The sequence below is a fragment of the Rousettus aegyptiacus genome, unplaced genomic scaffold, assembly GCF_014176215.1.
Source record: "Rousettus aegyptiacus isolate mRouAeg1 unplaced genomic scaffold, mRouAeg1.p scaffold_m13_p_12, whole genome shotgun sequence".
Taxonomy (NCBI): Eukaryota; Metazoa; Chordata; class Mammalia; order Chiroptera; family Pteropodidae; genus Rousettus; species Rousettus aegyptiacus.
The window spans coordinates 13,012,376-13,036,153 of record NW_023416287.1 but is presented as its reverse complement, the minus strand read 5'-3'; the positions used below and the strand labels follow the sequence as shown (position 1 = coordinate 13,036,153).

Genomic DNA, 23,778 nt, shown 5'->3' with positions numbered 1-23,778 from the left:
ATGCTCTTCCTCCAGATAGCTTCCATCATGTCTCAGCTCCAATTTCACCTTCTAATTAAGGACTATTCTTCTACCCTATTTAATTTATTTATTGGAGCCCCCTTCACCTCACGCCCCTGGAATACACCACCTTCCTTTGTTACTGTATTCTTTATTTTTCCATGGTACTTGTGGAAGATCGTATCATCCAAAGATTGTATTTCCCAGTAGCTCCTGCTCTGCATTGTCTTTTAGAATCTTGCAATGGCCCTTCCATCCATAGAGAGATGTAGTCTCATCTTCCTTTCTTAGAACACAGGCAGTTATTACTTGCTTAGAACCAGCAGAATGAGGTAGGAGATACGCTATGTGATGCCCAAGTCTGGGTCTATGAAGGGTGATGCACTTTTCACCTCGTTAGCTAGGAGGCTCACCTATAGAGCTATGAATTACAAGATAAGAAGTCCAATTATCCTGAGGCCACCATACTGCGAAGAAGCCCAGGCCACCTGAAGAGGCCATGTGCAGGTGTTCCGTTCCAGCTGACAACCCCAGCCGAGAACCCAGCTGACGGCCCGCATCGATCACCGGCCATGCAGAGTAAAGACACTTTTAGATGCTTTCAGCCCCCACTTTTACAACCTTCCAAGTCAAGGCTATTATGGAGCAAATACAGACCGTCCCTGTTGTGTCCTGTCCCAGTTCCTGACTCACAGAATCAGCGAGCACAAAATTGGTTGTTTTATGTCACTAAGATTTAGGCTGGTTTGTAACACAGAAAACAATATTTTTCATTAGCATACTGCATTATTTACTAACATGTTACATTAAGTAATTATAAAATAACTTACTGATTTTTAAGTCTATTGTTTATTTCCCATTCCCCCTGGTAGAACACAAGCTTCACAAGGGCATGGATCTTTGTCCTTTAGTTCACCGTCATATCCAAACTATCTAAGACCACCTTGGGAATAGTAAATACTCAGAAAAATTTAATGAACAAATTTGTAAGTGACTATATAACTGAACTGAGTTTTAGAAGACATAACTTGCTATAGCTTAGACATACCTTATATGTCAACTTGTCAAATGTGCTCATTTTTATGATAAAAATAAAGCAGGGTAGGGGAGTGTCAGGCAATTAACAGAGAACATAGCATGTTGATCTGAGAGTAGGATTGGAGACCCAGGAGTCTTATGTCTTACAGGACACAGTCTTAAAGCAGATCTGTGACTTATATGCTCAGTAAGTGAACTCCAGACATCATATGAGCTTTGATGATCAAAGCCATAGCCAGCTATAGTTCAGGAAAGTGAACTAGCACATGGTGGAAAGACTCCTATTAAGTAATGCTTTCAAGTTAACTTCCGGTTAATCAGAAAATACTGTTAATTAGAAGCTAAGCATTCTAGCTAACTGATTAAAATAATTTGAACTAATTGAGGCCAAGGCTAGTCTAGTTAGTTATATTTCTGGTCGAGGTCCAAATGATGGAACAACATGTATTGTTTTCTATCTCATTATAAAAACGGTTCATTTCCATGCCAGAAAGTTTTTTGGGGGAAAAAGCCCCACAAATGTATCAATGTTAATTTTCCTCCCCTTTATCACTGTATTATAGTTACGGAAGAGTAGTATAGACTGAATATTTGTCTGTACGATTATGTCCTCCAGAAATTCATATATCGAAATCTAATTCCGAGTGTGATGGTATTAGGAGGTGGAACTTTTGGGAGGCGTGCGGGTCATGAGGGTAGAGCCCCTGTGAACAGGATTAGTGACCTTATAAAAGGGACCCCACCGACATCCCTCATCCTTTCCTCCATGTGAGGACACAGAGGGAAGATGGGCATCTGGGAACCAGAAGGCGGACTCGCACCAGGCGCCGAATCTGCTAAAGCCTGGACCTTGGAATTCCCTGCCTCTAGAACTGTGAGGAATATATTTCTATTGTTTATTTAAAAAAAGAGAGAGAGAGAGAGAGAGAACATTTGAAAAATGCAAAAAGGCACAATGAAAAAAAAAAAAACTACACAGGGACGGATGCTTAAAAAAAAGATATTATTCTGGAAGGAAATGCACCAAAGTAGTCGAATGTGTTTTTGGTTTTGTTTTCGGATTTCACGCAAGTTCTTAGAACAGTGTTTCTCAGGCTTTGAGTACTTGCTAAGTCACGTATACCCCTTAATGCTCTTAGAAATTTTAAAACGAATCAAGTATTGTGACTGACATATTAAACCATCATAATACTGAATATGCCTTTACAAACGACACACCCTCTTGTGACATTTGCTCAACAAACAGATCTAGGTAGGTGTGTAGAAGCATACACGTACACCCAATTCCTCCCCTTCCCCCACACGCATACTTTAAGGGATTGCGACTATTCAGCCAAGCCCCTGGGGAATAAGGCCCAGGCATGGGAGAGGACGGGACTGTCTCCTTCCCAAAATCAGCAGATTGAGCATATGAAAAGTACTACTTTACTTAGACCAAATTTGAAATTAACTGCTGGTTCTCCCAAGCTGGTAATTACTCACGTGCATTGACATAACCGTTTTCGTTCTCGTAAATGTGTCAGACATACCCCCTTGCAACCATGGTTTACGCTCCCATAAAGTTTTAGGGCCAGATAGGTCCTTAGAAATTACCTATACAAACTCTTCACTCAACAAACAAAAGAATTTTAAAACTCAGGTAGCAAAACGATATGCTAAGGTCATACAGTTTGTTGTACCGGAATCCAGCTGTCTGGACACCCAGTTTAGCACAATCACATGACCTCACATAACTTCTGAAATAATTGCTTTGTAAGCTCTTTCTGAGAATATAGCCTGAGAGATAAACTTAGCCTGCATTATCAAGAAGAATTCCAAATGCGTCTCGTCTGAGCCAATGCGTTTTCACTGCATACAGTGAAGTCGAACCCAGCATATTTGGGGCACATGCTGTATGTGAAAAAAAAAAACCCCACAAAAAAACTAGTTCATATAACTCAGAGCCTGGTGCACAGTAGATGCTCAAAGATATTTTGGGAAGGAAGGAGGAGAGGGAGAGAGAGAGGCAAGGAAAAGTAAAACGAGAACATTTTCAAAGCTGGCGGCAGCTGGATTTCAACCTGCTTGAGGAGGGTTGCAGGATTCCTCTGGGGGAGTGAGGTGCTCTTCAGCTCAGGAAAACATTTAACGAGTTTTTCTTTCTATTTTATGTTACTTTTTGTTTGTAAAAGGCGAGGCCTAAAGGGCAAGGTTTGAAACAAAAAGAGTGAGACAAGAAGAGAAATTCTTCTGCATAATCAAGAAAGGGGCTGTGGGAGGCCTTTTCCTGGCTCCTGGAAAAAAACGAATAGGACGCTAAGAAGAACTTTTGGGAAAAGCAGGGGATACACAGACCTGTGAGGACGTGGGGAACCATAGGATGCCTGGTATCCAGGCGCTGCCCGCATTTTGCTGCAAGCTTTCCGTATTCCCCGAACCTTGTGTTAACAACCGCCACTCACAAACGCTTCGCATTAGAGATGCTTTGGGGAGGAAGGAGCGGGATGTCCAATGCAGAGGTGAGGAGACCGTACAGAGAGAGGGGGCAGCAGTCCCTGGAGAGGAGGTATTGGCTTGGAGGGTTGAGAACACAGCAGAAGCAAAGACCGGAGGCGACCGGGAACAAGCGAGCCTCCCAGGATCACGGCAGGGGACACTGGTCGGTTTTCTCACAACATGCGGGATGGGGGCTTGAGCCATTTCTAGCTTCGTGTTGAAAGAAGCTGTGACTCCAAACTTTTGGAGATGACTAGGTTATGAAAGGAAGAGAAAGAGAGTGTGGGGAAGAAAGAGGGGGCAAAAAGGAGGAATCAGACTCTTTTAGATGGCGCTTCTCAAATTTAAAGGGTATACGAATCATCTCGGTTCTGGTTAAAATGCAGGTAACTGATTCAGTAGGTCTAGGGGGGGCCTGAGATGGTGTGTTTTCAACATGCTCCCAGGAGATGCCGACGCTGCTGGTCCAGGCACCCAGGAGGGAGCCTCTGCACGCATTTCCCCACAGGCTGGTCTCTTACCTCATATTCCTCCTTGAACCCGTAGCCCTGGCCTCTCTTCATCTGGGTGATGTGTTGCAGCAGGTCAGCCACCCTGATGGCGGGCTGGAACTGGTCCCGAGGATAGCTCATCTCCACGGGGTCGCAGGCCCGGTAGGGGTGCGTCTGGATCGTGAGGGTGGGCTGGGACAGCTCTCCACGGCTGCCATCTGCTTCAAAGAGAAGGAGGCAGAACAGACCATCACCGATGAGAGTTTTGTCCGCTAGCCTACGTGCCTCCCTCCGGCTTGACCTGAGAAGGGCAAAAGGAACTAACTCAGGATTCGACCGATGAGGAAACCGCAAAAAGAGAGACACATTACTTCCCTGGCATAGCTGGAGTGGTAGATTTAAGAATTAAAACAACAACAACAACAACAACAACAAACATGAAACAAATAACCTCGGTTCATTCTATTTCAAGGGTGTGTACTGATGGAGGAAAGACAAAGTCGAGGTTGGCTGTCACCCCTGCCTCCGTCCTTCCTCCAGGCTCGTCAGGGTGGTCTTGGCCAATAGTGGTCAATATGGAACCTCTGAGAATCCAGATAGGCTGGATACTGGGAGCACCCTCCTGTTTAGGAAGGAGAGTGTCTGGAAATAGTCTCTGGTGCCTGCCTGCCGGTGAGGAGAGCCTTGGGTCCCTGGAGATCAGAGCCACATGTGTGCTTTTGGGCCATTTGCCTGCATCCCTGTGGCCTGGTTTCTCTATTAGTTTGTTCTCTTTGGGTTTTATACTGAGAGAAACTGGAGCCAGTCTTGGGTCACCAGCAGACAGCAGGGACCCTGGCCCTTTCATCTGCTCTCCCCTACTATAGGCTCTGCATCAAGGGCCACCTTCTACCTACTACCTCATTTCCCTACCACTTAACGCTCTTACCCAGCAGTGTCACTGAACATACCTCGCAGGTAAGGGAGCCTGAACTTCCTCCATCAATTCTGCTAGCTATTTTCCCCACGCCTGGGTCCTATGCTTCATCTCCTTCATTAAATCTCTCCTTAATATGAGATGTACACTCCCCCTTGATAATAATCTTTATACTCATGAAGTTGCTCTAATTCCTTCAATTATTTTGGCCACACTGATGCCTGCTGAGGCTGAATTCCTCTGTTCCCCGTGGACTAGTAAAGCCACTTTCTTGCCCTACCACCTCGATGCCAGGCATTCCTTCTTGGTCTTTCAGGGTTGTTCATCTTTCCCAGATCTATCTGGGCTTGGTCCGCTCGACTTCTTCCCAAAGACATAGCCAGTCTGTGCCCTGGACCTTCTGTTTGTGGCATGCATGAGATGAGAACTGCCAGATTCGATGCACCTCACGCAGATGTGTTTGGACACAGCAAGGCACCCAGGCAGACCCCAGTAAGCCACACTCATTCCCTGGAGGCTTAGCACGTATTCCCAGTTTTCTTCAACTTGTCCTTGCAAATTCCACATTTCCTTCAGCTTGATTGTCTCTCGTGTCACACTAATCCATCAGACTTTGATTCCATATGTGAAAGTGAACTTCCTTCTTATGTGACAACATGAGAAAAACTGTTCCTAGTAAGGACGGAATTGCCAACGTTAAAGATCTAGCGTTTACAGCTTTATGCACGAGGAAGAAGGACCCAGGTGAGATGTTAGCACAGCCTCCTGACTGCACGTAAAAGTGCTGGTAACATTTTCTCCTGGGATTGTAAGTAATAGGTAACACGTCTTCACAGGCATTGCTTGAACGTAGCACTTGGCAAAGGGGGTGGGGTGCTTCTTTCCTTCTCCATCGCACTCTTGTGATCAGCACTTAGATTTACTGAGAACTCACTCTGTGCCAAGGACTCTGGTAGGCACTGGCAGTGCACTGAGTGATACAGATTCCATCCTCAAGGCTTGCTGGTCTAGCAGGAAAAATAGACAAGAAGAACCGTCTGAAGCATGAGAACAGAAGCTGGAGAAGCCGAGCGCATTTAGGTAGGAGCAAGGGGGCTGACAGGGAGCGAAGGCGGGGGGAAGACGTGATGGGGCAAAGCGATTCGAGGGGGTGTGAGGTTGGTCTGGGAAAGCTGTGAATGTACAAGAATCTTCAAGCCCATGGGAAGCTGTGGAAGGGTTTTAAGAAGAATTCCTTTCTTTAAAGACTCACACTATTTCTTGCAGGTGTCATACTTCCATGTCAGCTGCCATGTAAATGAAGCATCTTTCCCGCAAACATCTTTCTTGTGATGGATAAAACGGTGGGGTTGGGGATGGAGAAGAAATACTTGTTTGCTTCTCTAGATACTGTACTTCACAATTCTCAGGGGAGGATGAGCTGGAGACCTATGAGTATTTCTCACCTAAGCCACCATCACATATGGGGACAGAGGTCTTCAGAGACCCATGGTCTCCCAACGGACCCGAGGCAGAGTCTGCCTGGGAGACCGGCTGCCTGGAAGAGACAGCCTTCTTAGAAATAGGCACCTGGCAATTTTTTGTGAGATGCCAAATGTTTCCAAAACCAAATAGCTACCAATATGGATATTTTCCCTAAACACATTGCTAGACAGACTGTAAACTTGGTGTCAGCAAAATCAACACTGCAGTGGAAAATAAATGCATCCGAAATGTAACAACTTGTGTTGCTGAACATTTGTAATAATGTCAATGCTGGTGCTAATGACGCTATGAAGACTTGGAACCAAGGGATTTTCAAGGTTTATTAATCCAACTAGTTGGACTCTTTTTTCTTTTTTTCCCAATGTATCGCACCTCACCTATTCCCTTATTAACCTCTGATAATGCAGAAGTGATGCCTTTTATCACACCCCATTTCACCACACGCACTATCCTTAATTTTCCATCATTAGGTTTAATGAAAACCCAATTTCACAACTCACTTCTCTCAGGAACCTACAAGTAATGCTACGTTTTTATCAGCCCCAATTAAAAAGCGTCATGATGTCCCTATTCGAGAGGGAGCCTTAAAACTAATGTGCGATTCTGCGGCTAATTCAACAAGGGTGCTAGAACTCACATGCTGCTCATAAAATGTAACCCAAACCAGCTGGCCCAGGGAGGGAACGTTTTTCATTTTTCTCCTTACCAGAACTTTCATTTTCATGCTCTTTCGACTCCTCATTTATGAGTCTTGCATGTTTGTTTACCACATAATAATAATTCGGGACTTCTTAATTTTTTACTTTTTCTATGGCTGCTGCCTAAGCCCATGAATTCCTTTGCCATAAACTTTTGTCGCTGCCTGGCCGGAGCTGGTGGGCCAGGCAGAGGGACTTTGGTGACGTGCGTGAGATCCCAGTGTGTCAGCGTCCCTGTGACTCCTTTTCTGTCTCTCTACCAGTTCCTCCTCCTTTTTCCTGGCTAATCTGGCTTTAACCTTCTCTCTCTTTTCTATCCTCCTGCTCCCAGCCATTACAGATCTCCCTCCGGCTTCAACCACATAGTTCTAATTTCTTGCTAAGAATGGCCACTCCAACTGGTTAACAGAGATTTATTGAGTACGGTGTTAAATACCATGTACCTACAGGAGGGCATTCGGAGGGAGATAAGCACACTGCAGCCCTTGCAGGGGAGAAGAGATAAGGTGTGCGTAAACAGGTCCAACAAAGGTGAGGAGGGACAGGTGCCTAGGAGATTGGAGGATGACGGGCCACAGGGACCATGCAAACGTTTCTCAAGCTTTAGGCCTTCAGGTCTCACCTCTGTGTGTTTGCATTAACTCTGTCAACTTGTTTCACCGTGTCCAACAGAACCTTCCGCGAGGATGGAAATGGTCTATATCTGGGCTGTGCAATATGGTAGCCTCTAACCACATGTGGCTACTGAACATGTAAAATGAGGCTAATGTGACTGAGGAACTGAATTTCAAATTGTGTTGAATTTTAATTAATTTAAATTTAAATGTCTACATGTGGCTTATGGCTACTGTATTGGGCAGCAGAGATCTAGAGAAAGAGACAAGGAAAGGGTGAACACTCCAGAATTACATCGTAGGGCAGAGGCCCAGTGGAACTATATCACAAGCCACATATGTAATTAAAAATGTTCTTGTAGCAACATTAAATAAGGTTAAAAAAAAAGACATGTGGCATTAATTTCAAGAATACATTTTATTTAACTCAATACATCAAAATAACGTTTCGACATATAGTCGGTATTAAATTATTAATGATGTATATAATGACACATTCTTTGTTCATACTACGGCTTTGACATCTGATGTGTATTTTATACTAATGGAGCATGCCAAGTCAGACCAGCCATATTCTTAGCGCTCAGCATCCATGTGATTAGTGGTTACTGTAGTGGACAGTGCAAGTGTATGTAGACTTATCCAGAGCCGCATCAAGTTCAAAAGAGAGCTCATTTAGAGCGAGAGCAAACTCCGAAAAGACATTCATCTAGTATAAGCTACCTCTAGCACAGCACTGCCCAACAGATCTACATATGGTGACAGAAGTGTTGTATATTTGCACTTTCAATCTGATACCCACTAGCCACCTGTGGTCATTAGGCACTTGAAATTAAGTTAGTGTAACAAAAAAGTGGAATTTTTACTTTAACTTCATTTCAATGAATTTAAATGTAAATAGCTGCATGTGGCGAGTGGCTACTGTATTGAAGAGTACAGATCTATAGAATTATGTCTTCAAAAAAATTTTTTTTTTACTTTTATTAGCATTTATTTGATGCTAATAAGTTTTTGTTTCTTCCATGTCTTCTGGGATATCGTTCTCTTCTGTGCAACCCCCTCTTCTGGTTTAGGAACCGTCTGCTCTTTCTCAGGGAGGGTCATCTCGGTGTGGTGGGGGGAGCCCATGTAGGGGTTCACCTGCCCACGCGCTCTGTATGTTTCGCGCTGCATCTCGGGAGCTTTGTTCACCTGGATGTGCTCAGTGACCAGACAGTCTACAGCTAAACCTTTATGTCCAGCATCACTCTGCATTTTTAAGCATGTTCAGAAAAAGTTCAGCACCCTTTATAGGCCACCAACTCTGTGTCCAGCCCCACCGTTTGGCCTGGGCACACCTATCAACTCCACAACTGTAATGATAGAATGGCACGCATTGCTTCTGTGAAGTGACATTCTTCGGATACTCGGTGGCTTCCAGATATGCATACCCTCGATGGCTTGGACAGTTTCATGAGTGTTCTTAAAGCAAACACAGAGATTCAAACCTCTTAATTGGCATGATTTTGTGAGGTTTTCTGGGTCAAGTGAACAGCGAACCATTTTCAGAGGTCACCTCGAGCCGCTTACAGGAAGAATCAAATTTTTTCTTTAAATCGACTTTCAACCACCTTATTATGAATGATAGTGAAACATTAACCCGTGGGTGTGGTATGCTAGTTTTGTTTCAATGCTCATTAACATGTGTACCTAACTATTCACATCCCACAAGAGGAGCCCAATCCGCACCCCGAGAAATGCTGTGAGTACGGATCCCAGAACCAGACAGGATGGGGTCGGTATCCTTACTCAACCCGTTATGGGCTGTCTGACCCGGGCCACAATTCTGAGCCTCAGTTTCTTCATCTAGAAAGAAGTGTAGAGAGAATTCAAAGGGATGATGCATGGTAAGTGTTCGCAGGACGCCTGACATCTGGTAAGCATCGAAGACGATAGTCATTCTGGTGTCATGCGAGATGTCCTGTTGAGCATGTGGGAATCCACAGACCGGCGAGCGCCTCCGGGGAGTCTTTTAGGGTATCTCTCTTCTTTCCTTCATGACACGCTCCACGGCCATCCATTTTACTCTACTGCTGCTGCGACAGCCCAGGGCAGGTGCCCATGACAGGACTATTCCATCAGGCTCCCGAGGGCGCTTTCTGCTTTCACAGTTCTTTTTACACAGCTTTGATCAAGTTGTTCCTAGCAAAAGCTTTCACAGAGTCAAGACGGAATTTCTTACGTAGCCCATCGAACTCCTGCAGTGTTTTGATACCGGCATCTATTATTTACTTCATCTACTACAATTCCTCTCAAACCTATGTGCTCTTTAGAGCAGAAGAGCATGAAGAGTGGAGAGGTAAGTTTTTAGTGACTGCGCACTAATAGGGAGGGGCCTGAGAGAGGACAGAAGGTTTGAGGTGGAGAGGAAGCCGGTCACCTAGCTCAGAGTGGAGATCTGATTAGAGCAACACAGTGGGGGCTGTGGCCACAGCAGGCCTCAGGGTCCAAGCACAGAACCTGAAGAGAACACTTGGATTCAGATATGAACTTCACAACTTCTTAGCTATGGGACTTCAGAAAAGTGGCTTAGAGCCTAAGCTCTTCATTGGCCATTGGCAGTAGAGGCGGCAGTGATGATGATGATGATGATGATGATGATGACGACGACGACGACGGTAATGATGATGATAATGATCATTATCATCTAAGGAGGTTGTTATGAGGGTGAAATGGGATTTTACTGGAAGAAACCTTAAGATGGCCCTTGGACAGCAGGTAATGCCTCAGCTCCCCTCTCTCACCAAATACCAATAAAGCCTCAGCAAAATAAACTTTCCATCTAAGTCCGTAGACTGACCTAGTGTCAGAATTTGGGAGGAATATCCATTAATTATATCAGTATCACACTTGATATGTGCACAAAGATGAAGACTTCATTTTATCAACATTTCTTAAATATCTCTGAAATTGTACAAAATCATCTTTCGCCCAATTCAATACAGGGAATTTCCTGTCTCGACTTGGAAGAGGCTACAGTTTCTTTGGTGAAGCATCCAATGCAGTAGTTGGCTTGTGTTGAGGAGCCATAGTGTATGAAAAACTTGCTCCGTATTTCCGAATTCTAGAATTAAACTAGAATACACATATAGAGTTGTGACCTCTGAGAAACAGTAGCTTTACCTGCCTCATTGCATATCCACTTGGGGTTGTCCCCTCACTCAGTGTAATGGCAGATGCAATCACCTTCTCGTTCTTAAGTCTGGCCAAATGTGTAGGGTTGAATTTGTAAAACCAATAGCAAGTGCAATGCCATTCCACCGTGCCATGTTTTACAAAGTTGAACTGGGCATTATATAACTGGCAATTGACACGGCACAGTTTGTTTTATGAGGTTAACGCTAGTCTGATGGATGGATAAGACATGCTTCATCTTTTCCTATTTCCTTTCCTGAGCTCAGAATCAAGAACCCTACCTGCCAAATATGGGGTGTTAGGCCTTACTTGGGTGGGTCCTTAGTGACATTCTTGGATGTCTCAATCAACCAGCCCTGGAACCTGCTCAAACTCTTGACTTCTGGTTCTGTGAGGTAATATATTAACTTATTGTTTAAGCAAATTTGATTTTTTCTGTTACTGGTATCTTAATCTATACAATGGAAAATAGAAATGCATTTTAGAAAACATGGAAGAATAAAGGAAGTCAAAGATTAAATAGTGACATGACAGATTTTTCAAAATATGGATCAAGTTCAGAAGCAACTAAAAAATACTTTGAGTGAGGCAAGGGAAGACTGTGAGGAAACCAAAAATACGACAGCGGAATTAAAATGGACCCTAGAATCTGGAATGAGAATAAGCAACAGGCAGAAACTTGTGGAGAATTAATCTGAGAACCTTGCTGTGAAGATGGGAGGGTTTAACAATGAGACTTCTATTTCCTCCGTATCTATAATCCACTCATGTGTGTTCATGTGTGAAGGCACCAAAAAGACATTTTCAGAGAAAAGAAAACAGACATATAAAAGACAGATAATTGGTGTTACTAAAGAAGAAAACCAAATAAATGGAACAGAAGCAATAAGGGATATGATGTAAAAACAGCCCTTTGGCAGAATAAAAGCATAAAGCTTCAAATGTAAAGCGTTCTCCATGTACAGCTTAAAAATAGAACCGATCTCCTGATACAATTGTTTAAATATTATTGATGTAGAAACACTCAGATAAACATCTAGTCTGGAAAGAAAAAGTGGTTACCTATAAAAGAAAAGAAAGCATGCTAATGGTACTTTGTTGCCCAAATTTAAATGGGAGAAAGTAATGTAACAAAATTTTTGAGGAGAAAATGCTGAGACCCCAAAATGATACTCTGATATAAGTTGTTTTTTATTCGTGAGGCTACAGAAAGACATTCTCTGATAATCAAAGATTCAAAACTTATAGCGGCTCTGATTCTTTTCCAGAGGCTTAGGGAGGTGGCAAAATAGAAAAAAAAAAAAAAACCCAATACTGAAGATAATCATTTTATAAAAGAACTGATTTGTTAAATACCAAAATCAGTTAAACATAGATATGTGTATAAAAATAAAAATAAATATGAATCAAAACAGAATGAACTTTAAAAAGGTATTCTTATAGAGAAACCACATAAAAAACTAATATGCAAAAATTCTTACCTAAAATATGAAGTTTTACCAACCAAAACTACAAAGTGGGTGATTGATGCATAGCTAAAAATAAAAGTATATCAACTTCTGGTTGCCAGATGGGAGGGGGGTTGGAAGGATGAGTAAAAGGTTGAAGGAATTAAGATAAACAAATTGCCAGTTATAAAAACAGTCGTGGGAATGTAAAGCACAGCATAGGGAATACAGTCAATAATATTTTAACAACTATGTATGGTGTCAGATGGGCATTAGACTTATTGGGTGATCACTTCATAAATTATATAAATGTCTAATTACTATGTTGTACACTTAAACTAATATAATATTGTATGTCAACTGTAATTGAAAAATTAGAGAAAATAAATTTTTAAAAAGCATATCAATTTCTTTACTTTTCATAATAGTCAACATATATTGGTCTTATTCATAATTAAAGGATTTACTCAAGTGTGTGTGTGAATATCTGTGTAAATGTGTGCATATGTGTGTGTACATGTGTGTGTGTGTGTGTGTGTGTGTGTTTAAGTTTAAGGAATCAATTAGTAGAATAAAAAGAAGGGCATATAGCTTTCAAACAGAAACTCTGGACCTCTACCCCATGTTTGCTAGTGGTGTGACAGACAAACTGAAAATGTAGAAAACATACAAAACCTGTGAAACACCTCTGAAAACCCTCCTGTCCTGACAAGCAAATGGAAAACCATCCTATAGAGGTATTTTCATAATCCAAGACACATGCATTCCCACAAAACCACACTGCCTTCACTAAAGATGAACTCGTAGTGGGGAAAAAATATATAAAGAATGGCAAGCCATGGGAGGAAGCTTATCCCCCACGAGAGAGAGTCAGGAGACAGGACACACAGGAAAATACGCCTCCCAAGAATTGCAAGTAATAAAACAATCAGAGAGGCTATAAAATAAATACATTTGGATTAATTAAAGAGAAAGGGAAGATAGTGCAACCCATCGTGGTAAAAAGATGAGTGAATCTGAAAAATACAAATTTAACTTCTAGAGGTGAAAAGTGGAGTCATTGAAAGGAGAAAGTAAGTAAATAACTATGAGAACATATGTTAATGGAACACAAGAGAAGTTAAAGATATAACAATGAAGTGGAAGAAAAGCAAAATCTGGCTCTTTCCTTTGAAAACACCAATACATTATACCAACCTCTGTTAAAGATGATTACGAAGAAAAGATGCAAATAAACCACTTCACGATTGCTAGACATTGGTAGAACACTTTTCTGAAGACCCTGATGAACGTGGCCAGGGTCAAAAGATACAGATCAACCCAGCACTAGTTCCTTTCTTTCCTTTCAAACAAGAGGTTCTATTTTTAGATGACTGTAGCTTCTCATACAGTCATAAGAAACAACACAGTGAGGTCCTGTATACCATTCACTCAGTTCTCCTTAACATTGACATTTCAAATAAGCACAGTACAGCATCACCATCAGGAAACTGATATCGATACGGTCCACTGACCTCATTCAGATCTCATCAGTGTTACATGCGTGTGTGTGCTCATGTGTTCATGCGTGAGCGTGTATGTGTGTTTAGTTTTATGTTTAGTCATGTGCAGATTCCTGTGACCATCAACAAAATGCAGAGGCAGTTCCAGCACGAGCATGCTTTGTGCAACAGAACACTAGTCTTTGAGTTTTGGTCTCTAGGGCTGGTTACTGGGTGACTATAGCAATAAAGAAAATAAGTGTCTTTCAGCGTAACTCTAAAGTCTGCCAGAGCCCCACAAACTGGAGCCCCATCTTCCCTGATGCTCCTATAATCTAGGTTCTTGTAAATCATAAAGTGGAAGTTTCCCCAGGTAGTCTAGAGCGGAAGCCTTAAGCTAAGTATTAGTCTGTGGACTTAGTGTCCTAAGAGCTCAGCCAGGGTGAGGAAGGGTGAGCTCTGTTCAGAGTCTCTTCTGTGGACCAGAGACTTGAACTCCCATGAGGGGTTTGGTACATGCACACGGATTTCCATCATCTCTGCTCCAACAAGAGCTAAATATTTTTAAAAAAATTTTTTTTAAATAAGAAATAGTCTAGGTATGACTGTTCTTGAAGAAAGGATTTCCCCATTAAAAAAAAAAAAACTTTGAAAACCATTCTTTTTTTTTTTTTATGTGTGTAGCAGGGAGGTGTCACAATTTCATGAAAATGAGTGGGAAAACAAGACAGCAAAAGTATTCCATAGCATTGGTTTTATAAACCTAATTCAATTGCAACAAAGATGAAGATCATTGGGTGTGCTGCGAGCAAGAGACCTGTAGCAAGAACAGGATGCTCCTAGGTCTTAACCACTTAGCAATCAAACTTGGAAATAAGAGAATAAAGCTGAAGGCTATATGTATGGGATCTTGGAGATATATTGTTGACCGCAAAAGACAAAGGATATTAATTTTAGACTTAAAGTTTTAGCTCATTGGAAACACAGTCCTTTTGCGTAGCATCCAAGTCTAGTGTTTAATTATTGCCTATTTGTCATTAATTTGTACTTTTAGAGGCATGTATACTCCAAAGTAATGAATCATCTAAACTTTGATGAGTAGAAAAATATTCCATACATAGACTATGAGGTATGTGCCTAAACAATTCTGGGAACTATTGGTTAAGTATGGAACAAATATTGGCTGGGAAGAAATAGATTCCTGGAGAGTGCATTACCAGTCAGATGAGAATGAAGTATATTAAAGTAATAAGAAACTGTGAGGTTACTCAGTATTGGAAAGATTAATATGATTGTGAGGTTAGTATAAGTAAAAGTTCTGTATATGGCTATGCGTGTTAATATAATTAGAATATTCAAAAGAACTTGGAAGAACATATCTCAGTCAGTAAGTTACTTGAAGTGGAAATAATAAAGAATTATATAGTTTTGATATTTTTATAAGTATGAATGAGAATGATATCGAGATGGCTTTCGAGAGGGTAAGTTTGTGCAGAGAAAAAGACAGATTGCAGGAGGGAGGAAGGGACCGACTGAGCCTGCAAGCACGGGAACCTCCAGGTGGCTCCTGCATGCCATTTCTGTGTTTGGCAGGGTTACAAACAGCACAAATAAAAATAAGTCAAACTGGGTGTTGGTAGAGCCAATCGGTCGACTCACATGTTCCCATCCCAAAATCATTGCTTAAAGGAAAATCTGGGCTACAGATGTGAACTCATCCTCAAAGTGCACCCAAGGTGACTGAGATTGTGAGTAATTGGGGCAGTCTTCCACCTCGAAGATTTTGGTGGGGTTGATAATCTGATTTAATAAGAGCAAAGAATGACTCCAGTTAGAAAGACCGAGAGAGTCCCATCATATTTCCCTGAAGATAGGGAAGTGGTCAAAAGTGTATTGACTTTGAACATGAATCGACCTGAGTGAAAACCCTGACACTACCACTTACTGGCTGTGTGACTTTGAGCAAGTTACTTAACCTCTCTGAACTACAGTTTCTACAAAAGGTTTATGGCTGGTATCTCTGAAAGATGAAGAGCCAAAGGAAAATCAAACATTGGTTTTTAATCATGAAAAACACAACGCTTCAGAGGTCAACACAACAGAGGAAGAAGAGATGGCCAGCACCCTCACTTCTACAACCCCTCTCTTTCCCCATGATGGTTGAAATAGCATCCCCAAATCTCCCTGAATCCTCTCTTGCTTCTCCATGTTCTATTCTTTAGATGATTTTTTAGAAGTTCAAAGCTGAGCGTGTCAGCTCCTTGCTGAAGCCATTTTTGGCTGCCCACTGCCCTTCGGCTACATTCCTGATCTTTAATACGGATTCAAGGGAATCACTGGTCTAGCTCCCACCTCTCCCACCTGTCTCTTCTTGTGTCCCTCTGTCTTCTGCTTACTAGAGTGTAGCTAGCCGTGCGAGTTCTTGTCCACCTGAGAATCCGCACTCGTGTGCTATTTTCCTGAAATGGTTAACCTTCCCCCAACCTTCCAAGGCTAAGTGAACTCCTATTCATCCTTCAGAGCTCACCTCAAAAGTTCCTTCCCAAAACATCAGAACAGTGATTACCTATCGGGTGGAGCAGGGGCAAGGTTTGACTGGCAATGGCATGAGGGATCTTCCTGATCCGTCTATATATTAGGAGTTTGGGCTGCACAAGCGTGTGCAATTGTTGACCTTACAGAAAGAAGAGCTTAATACCCATGCATTTATACCTATATAAATTTTATCTCAAAGGAAAAACAATGAAGAGAACATTGAGTCTGCATTATTGATATGCAAAGCACAGTATTGGGGGAAAAGGAAGTGAGTGTACTGATGTCTGAAATTTCCTTTCCAATAAATTTTTTAAAAAAATGACAGACTGTGGGAGGGATAGATGGGAAAAAGTGATAAATTAAGGACAGTAAAATGTTACTGTAGATCTAGGTGGTGAGTAGATGGGTGTTTACTACAAAAAAAAAAAATCTACTGACTTTTATGAATGCTTGAAGATATCAAGGAAAACAGTCTTGTCTGCCTTTATCCCCAGCTAAGAGTGCCAAGTTACATCCAATACTATCTTCAGGAATTACAATGTGTCTTTCTGGATGTATATGTCACCTCCATGAATTACAACAGTGAATGAATAATGAATAGTGAACTTATTCAATGTCTATATCCTTCACCAGACTTAAGCTCCATGAAGGCAGATGGTCGCTCAGTAAATACCTATTTGTTTGGGAGGTGCACCTGCCTCTCTGAAATCCATCCTCTATCTTGCTGATAGACATAATAGCCATCTGTTTTCAAGGTCCGTCTCTCATGCCTTCTAATTTCTATGGTGAGGGTAGCAAGATCTTCATTTCCTGCTTCAGTTTCATCAGCCTTATGGGTGTAGGGAGTGAGAAGTCACGTTAACCGAAAATGCATTTCTTCCCCAGATGGGCTTCTGGTAATTTTAGTTATACCCAGATCCAATGTGCTTCTCTCAGACTGAAGGTTGTCAGCCTCACTGTGACCTTGGCTTGGGCTGGACATGATATAGAGCTTCTCGTTGGTGTCAGGGTTATTATGCTCACATGTAATACAACCAGCCCAGCACTTTGCATTGTGTATGTGCTCCAAGACCCACACCCTCCAAGGAAGAAAAAATCCTTAAATAGTGTCTCACACCGAAAACATGTGCTTGTCTTATTTTCTCTCTCTCATTCATTGAAATCGTAATAAAACAGAGGTATACAAAATAGTTGCAGAGTAATACTTAGCTAAACTAGAGAAATTCAATTTTGACAAGTTGCATAGTCTTCAGCCTGACAGGTAACTTTGTCTTTTGTTGATATGCAAAAAGAGAAAATGAAATGACTAAACTTGTCTGGGAGAAGAGATTTAAATGTGCAACAGCTCTTTGAAATGAGTTTGCCATTGTACTGGGAGGATAGAAGCCTGCCTTCTTCATTTTAAACTATGCCCTGGATATTTAAATGGAGTTTGTGGATATGATAAACCGCAAAGATGACAGGACCCTAACAGAGAGGAAGTAACAGTTATGAAGTTGCAAGACTTGAATTTTCATCCTGGTTTTGCCATTAAATAGTCTCGCACAACTACTTTCAGCTTTGTGGATCTTAACATCAAAATTAGGGAGTTGGATTAGACCCATATTTCTCAAACTTTGGCATATGTTTTCTGGAGATAGTTGAAAATACAGATTCTGATCCAGTGGGTCCGGAATGTGGCCTGAGAATTTGCATTTGTGACAAATCTCAGGTGAGGCTGATGCTGTTGTCTATGGACCTGCACTTTGATTAGCAAGAGGTTAGATGCTCTCTAAGAGAACTTGCAGTTAAGAAATGCAACTTATTCATCAACGGTCCTAGAGCTGCTCACAAAAACAAAAACAAAAAAACAAACACACACACACACACACCAGCAAACACTGTCGTTTCTGCTCTTTGTGCATAAATGAGATAGGGCAGCTTAGCATTGTTCAAAGTCAATCAACCAAACAAACAAAAATTCAAGCAACCGAAGCTGATGGACTTTACTCTGGGAAAAACAGATACCTAACACTTTCGTAAGAACTAAGAAAGCAGTGTATGTACATTACAGTTTAGCCTGGCAGACCCTAAATGGCTGAAGTACAGAAGGTGATCGCTGAAATGGCCACCCACTTTGTTTAATATAGTGGACCCAAATCCTGGTGCTGCACAACGGTCACTCAGAGCATATGAAATACAGATTCCTTGGCTCCACACCCTGGACCTGAGAATTTAGTACTTTTAGTTTGGAGCAAGTCATGTTTGGAAACTACTGTGACAACCATTCAATGTGGGGACGGAGCAGGGACTGGGGGCCAGAAAAAGGAATTTTGACTCAATTCCTGATTGAAACATGGTAAAGAAGAGCAGTCCTACAAGCCTGCTCACCAGCTTCTGCAGAATCCCTGGGGCTTCAACTCATGATGATGAAGGTGTGCAGGTCACAATCACTGGCACAGAGAAAAAGACTGAACAGTTGAACTTGTGGGATGTCAAAGCTTAAAAAGCCCCTAAAGGTTTGTCTATTGAAATGCATCAGAAGAACCAAAGTTAAATTCTGCTTCTACTACTTATTAACTAAAAGGCTTTAGGTGAATTATTATAACATCTCATTTTTTAAGCCATGTATTAGTTATCTATTGCTACATAAGAAACCACTCCGAAACGTAGCAACTTAAAATAACAAACATTTACTATCTCACAGTTTCTGTGGGTCAGAAATCTGAGCGCAGCTTTAATGGGTACTTCTGGCTCAAGATCTTTCATGAGGTTGCCCTCAAGTTATCAGCTATGATGACGTTCAAGTGTGAAGACTTAACTGGAGGTGAATCCGATTCCAAGTTCACTATTGTGATTGTTGGAAAATTAATTATCTTTTGGGTTAGTGGAGTTAAGGCCTCAGTTCCTTGCTGGCTATTGGCCAGAAACCAACCTCTCTCAGTTCTCTGCCCAGTAGACTTCTTCACAGGGTAGCCCCCAACATTAAATCTGGCAATATAAATGAAAGAGTGAGCACCCAAGATGGAAGCCATGGTCTTTTTATAGCTTAATACTGAAAGTTATATCCTAATACTTAATCATATCCTATTCATTAGAAGTCAGTCACTAGGTCCAGCCTGCATTCAAGGGCAGGCATCACACAAGGCTGTGCAAGAGGCAGCAGGAATTACTGGGGTCATCTTAGAGACTGCCAATTGCAAATCCCAATTTCACTCCCCAAAGTCTTTGTGAGAACCCAAAGAAATAATGTTAATGAAAGAGCATGTATAGACATTACAGCAATAGCCATCTAAGATTATATTGTAATAATTTATTCAAAGAGTCCAATCAAAACCCTCCAGCTAATTCTACTTAGTGTTCTGAATCATTCAGCTAATAAAAGTTCTTTAATTCATGAAAGGTTTTAAACTACCCTCTCTAAGCTTTTCCAAAGATTTTCTCAACATTTGATATTTCAAAAAAAAAAAAAGAGTTTAACTTTCCTTGTAACTAAATTGCCATTGACAATAATCTTTAATCATTAAAGAGTTAACAGTGCACTTTGAATGGCTTCACCCAGATAAAAAATTCATTCCCTAAGTAAATGAATTAGCCACATAATTGACAGTCGATTCCAGTAATAAAACACTAATTAAGTGATTCTGCTAAGTAAAAAGTGCAATGTGATGAATTTGTTAAACAATGGACTAATAAATTTTCATGCTAAATAAATGGCTTGTAATGGTGACTAAACATTCACCATGTCTAGGATCAGTTGAAAAAGCAACACTGCTTTTAGAAAACAATAACAGAAGTGACTGTGCTAACATAACAGAAGTGACTGTGTCGTAACATCCTTTACGACATTACACTAGGCTTTTTGCCAAGTGGGGACCAAGCTGAGTAAGTCTGAATGGGGTAAATATACTAGATTCTGGGATGGGGAGGGAGCAGGGAAGTCACCATGGTCATAGCACGGGTGATCAGCCTAAATGATGACTTGGAATAGTCCTGTAGAGGCAAATTGGAGTCAGAGTGGAACCTAGTAATGGGCAAATGGAGGCAGGATTCGATGCCAGACCTTACTGGGCTAAGAAAGGTCAGAATCAGCATCAAGGAGAGATCCTGAAAATGGTTTCTGGAAAGATTCCAAGAGGTTGACATGCGTTTTGTCATAGACAAGGACATTGAAGGTTATAGGGTTTGCTCTCTGCTTCAGAAGGTTGGGGTGGCAGTGGGCTCATAGGTACAAGGGACTTCGTTAGGAAGCATCTGGAATTAGCTCATTTACAATAGTGCCTTCTGGAAGGTTCTGAATTCAGAGAAGTCCATATTTCTCATGGGCTCCACTGGTTTGAACTTACAAGTCCTAACAAAAAATAGTGCAGATTTTTCATTACTAAAACCTTGTTTTCTGGTCCTTTCCAGCTAAAACATGGTCTCGGCTCCCTTGTTTTTCCTTGAACGTATCAGATACAATCTTGCCTTCGGAGGCTCTAGCAAAAACACTTTTTTTCTGACATGGTTCACACATCTCATCTTTTTTAAGTCTTTGGTCCAATTTCACCTTCTGTAATACTGTGATCCTCCCCCACTTATCACTCCCAATTCCACTTATCTTGTTTAATTTTTTATAGCACTTATCCTTCTCTATAACACCATATAATTTTCTTATCTTTTATTGTCCACTGTTTATTTCCCGTCTCTCTCTTCCACTCCCTACCGCCAGTACGTTGTAATCTTTATAAAGACAGGGATTTTTTTTCTGCTTTATTCACTGATGTAGCATGAGAACACATAACATGTCTAGCACATAGTAGGTGATGAACAAAACTACAGAACGAGTGACTGGTAGCAGCGTTCTGAAGCTTGTAATCTTTTAACCACTGGAGAGAGTAGTGTAATCTTAGGAAGAGATGGAGTAAGAAACAGCCTATATGCTGGGATTCGAAGACATCACTGTCAAAGTATGCCATCCTCCCAGAGGCCTCAAAAGTGTCTGGATATCTCATGTGTTTTGGGAGAGAGTAGAATATAGTAGTAAGATCATATGCAAGAGAAAGTTTAGGTTTGAATTGCAGATCTACCACTTGCTGGCTATGTGACCTTGAGCAAGTTACTTAATCTCTCTGAGCCCCTATCTCTATACTCATGAAAAAAAGCCTAATACTAATAATTGTTACTTCATAGGTTGTGAAGATAAAAGGATATAACATATGTTCAACACTCTGTATTTTCCCTGGCACACACTTAGGGCTCAATAAATGTTATTTTTTTCTATTTCCTCTTTAAAGCCAAGGAGGCATATCCCTTAATAAGGGTAAGTTGACTTTTAATATTTTCCCAGGTATTAGGAAAATCCACAAGGGAATAAAATTGAAGAAGCAGTGACTGGAAAGGGGGCAAGGGAAGGAAAAAAGTTAGAAGCATAGAGCCCTCTGGAGAGAGAGTGGAGGTTATGAGGGTAGGAGCAGCAGGGACCACAAAGTAGTTTTAAGGGGCATTCCTTCTGTTTTGAATGATGGAGTCCAAGTATTTGATGAAGAAGCCTTTAGAATTAATGATGAGGACAAAAATACTTAGGTTAGGACTTCCTAAGAAATGAAGTTTCAAAGTGCACCCCATATGTCTCTCTCAGACTAGCACAATGGTTTCTTCTCTGGTCTCCCCATCTCCATCACAGCATCAAATCCTAAGAGGAACCTTAGTCATCTCCATGCCTGCAGGTCCTCATTTTTACAGCAATGCACAAGAACAATAGGTTAAATACAGGATAGTTAAAAGTGAATCATTGTGTTCCATCTTGATCACAAAAACTAATCAAGCTTCTGAGATATGCCAAGTATCATGCTAGCCTCCAAGGATACAGCCCAAACATAAGTGGTCTCTGCACTTTGGAACTTACAGCCTAGTGAATAGGGAGACGTTAACCAAGAAACTCTTGAGTGAATAAACATTTGCATACATGATAATTGTGATATAGGCTATGAGGGACTAAAACATAGTATTATTAGGGAAAAAAGGTCACTATTTAGATTAGAGATTGGGAAGCCCTCAAAAGGTGACAGTTAATCATAGTTATAAAGAATAAGTAGGGGACAAACAATAAATGGTAGAGAGAGAAAATGTTTGGGAAGTAGGAACAGAATAACAAAAGCCATATATAGGAGAATACTCAGTGTTTTCAAAGAATAGAAAAAAGTCAATATGACTGGACTATATAGAGCAATCCAGAGAGTGGCCAAAAATAAGAACAAAGATGTACACAGGAATGAGACTATTCTAAGCCACAGAGGCCATGAGATGCATTTTAACTTCATCCCGAGGGCAACGGGGAGCCAGTGACAGGCTGTTAGTTGGGCAATGGCATAGTGTGATTTACATTTTACAACTGCAGAGAAGACTAGGCAAGTAGCTATTTTATAAGTAAAACATGATAATGGCATTGAATTATTAGGTAAACCTCTGCTGATGGATCAATCTGAAAGGAGAAAGATAGGACAGAATAAAAATGGATATTAATAAGAGAGTGCCTAGGGACCAGAATTGCAAGTGCACACATTTGCTAGGGCACATCTGGCTGAAGACTCAGTGGAGGACCACATGAGTCTTCACTACTACAGAAGCAGAAGTGACTCTGCTAGTTTGGAATGACTCTCTTACTTTCTGAGCCTCTGTCACATCTGTAGATCAGAGGGAATTTCATCTAACCTAGATCAAAGGCCCTTAAGATGAAAGGGGTTTTCACCTTGGAAAAACTGAACTAGCCCAATGAGACATTAACTGAATAAGGACAGTCATTTAAAAAATCAAACGCGTCCAAATACTTCCAGGCATCAAACCATCAAAATATTGACTAATTAAGAAAATAGGGAACCAGCAGGGAGATCGAATCAATGCCTTTGGACTTTACAATAGTTCCGAAAAAGGAATGCTATAGAGCATTTTCTCTTTGCCACCTGCTTCATTACAAAGAGTGAGTCACACCAACTGGGTTATAGGGAACCAGGTATGCATGTATATGTGGGTTTGAGTGTGGATGTATGTGTAAAATAAAATTTCCAGATACACCAGTATTTTGTGCTGTCATTTTCCTTGAATTTGATATATGCAGAAACAATACTTACTTTTTATTAGCCTTATTAACTCCCACTACAATACATTCTCATCACTGTCATTAGGACAATCTTTTTAAAGTTGAGCTAAACATTGCCCTTTCACCTCTTAAAATCTGTTAGTTTCTTGCAGAAAACAGTATTTTAGCTATAGTTTTCATGATCCTCTAAGACTTAGTTCTCAATTACCTTTCCAGGTTCATCTCCCACCACTTAACTCTGTGGAGCGAATACTCCAAATACTCCAGGGAAGGCAAAACACTCCTAATTACAAATCCAAGAGAAAGGAACTTTCTGAGAAAAAAGTCAGGGTCACCCTAACCACAGGAGGATCAGAACCTTGGACA

The 23,778-nt window shown here is 41.2% G+C and overlaps 1 protein-coding gene across 18 annotated transcripts in view; it reads right to left on the bottom strand.

Annotated features, from left to right (window-relative positions):
- The window catches only part of PTPRT (protein tyrosine phosphatase receptor type T), a 918,720-nt gene that overhangs the window by 72,745 nt on the left and 822,197 nt on the right, over nucleotides 1–23,778 (bottom strand). For 15 of the 18 annotated variants that reach the window (XM_016155891.2, XM_016155892.2, XM_016155894.2 and 12 more), the window contains one exon: nucleotides 4,035–4,225. In XM_016155891.2, the coding sequence (XP_016011377.1) occupies nucleotides 4,035–4,225 (191 nt within the window). The remainder of the gene's footprint in view (nucleotides 1–4,034; nucleotides 4,226–23,778) is intronic. The other 3 variants (XM_016155890.2, XM_036229395.1, XM_016155902.2) reach the window with 1 other exon arrangement.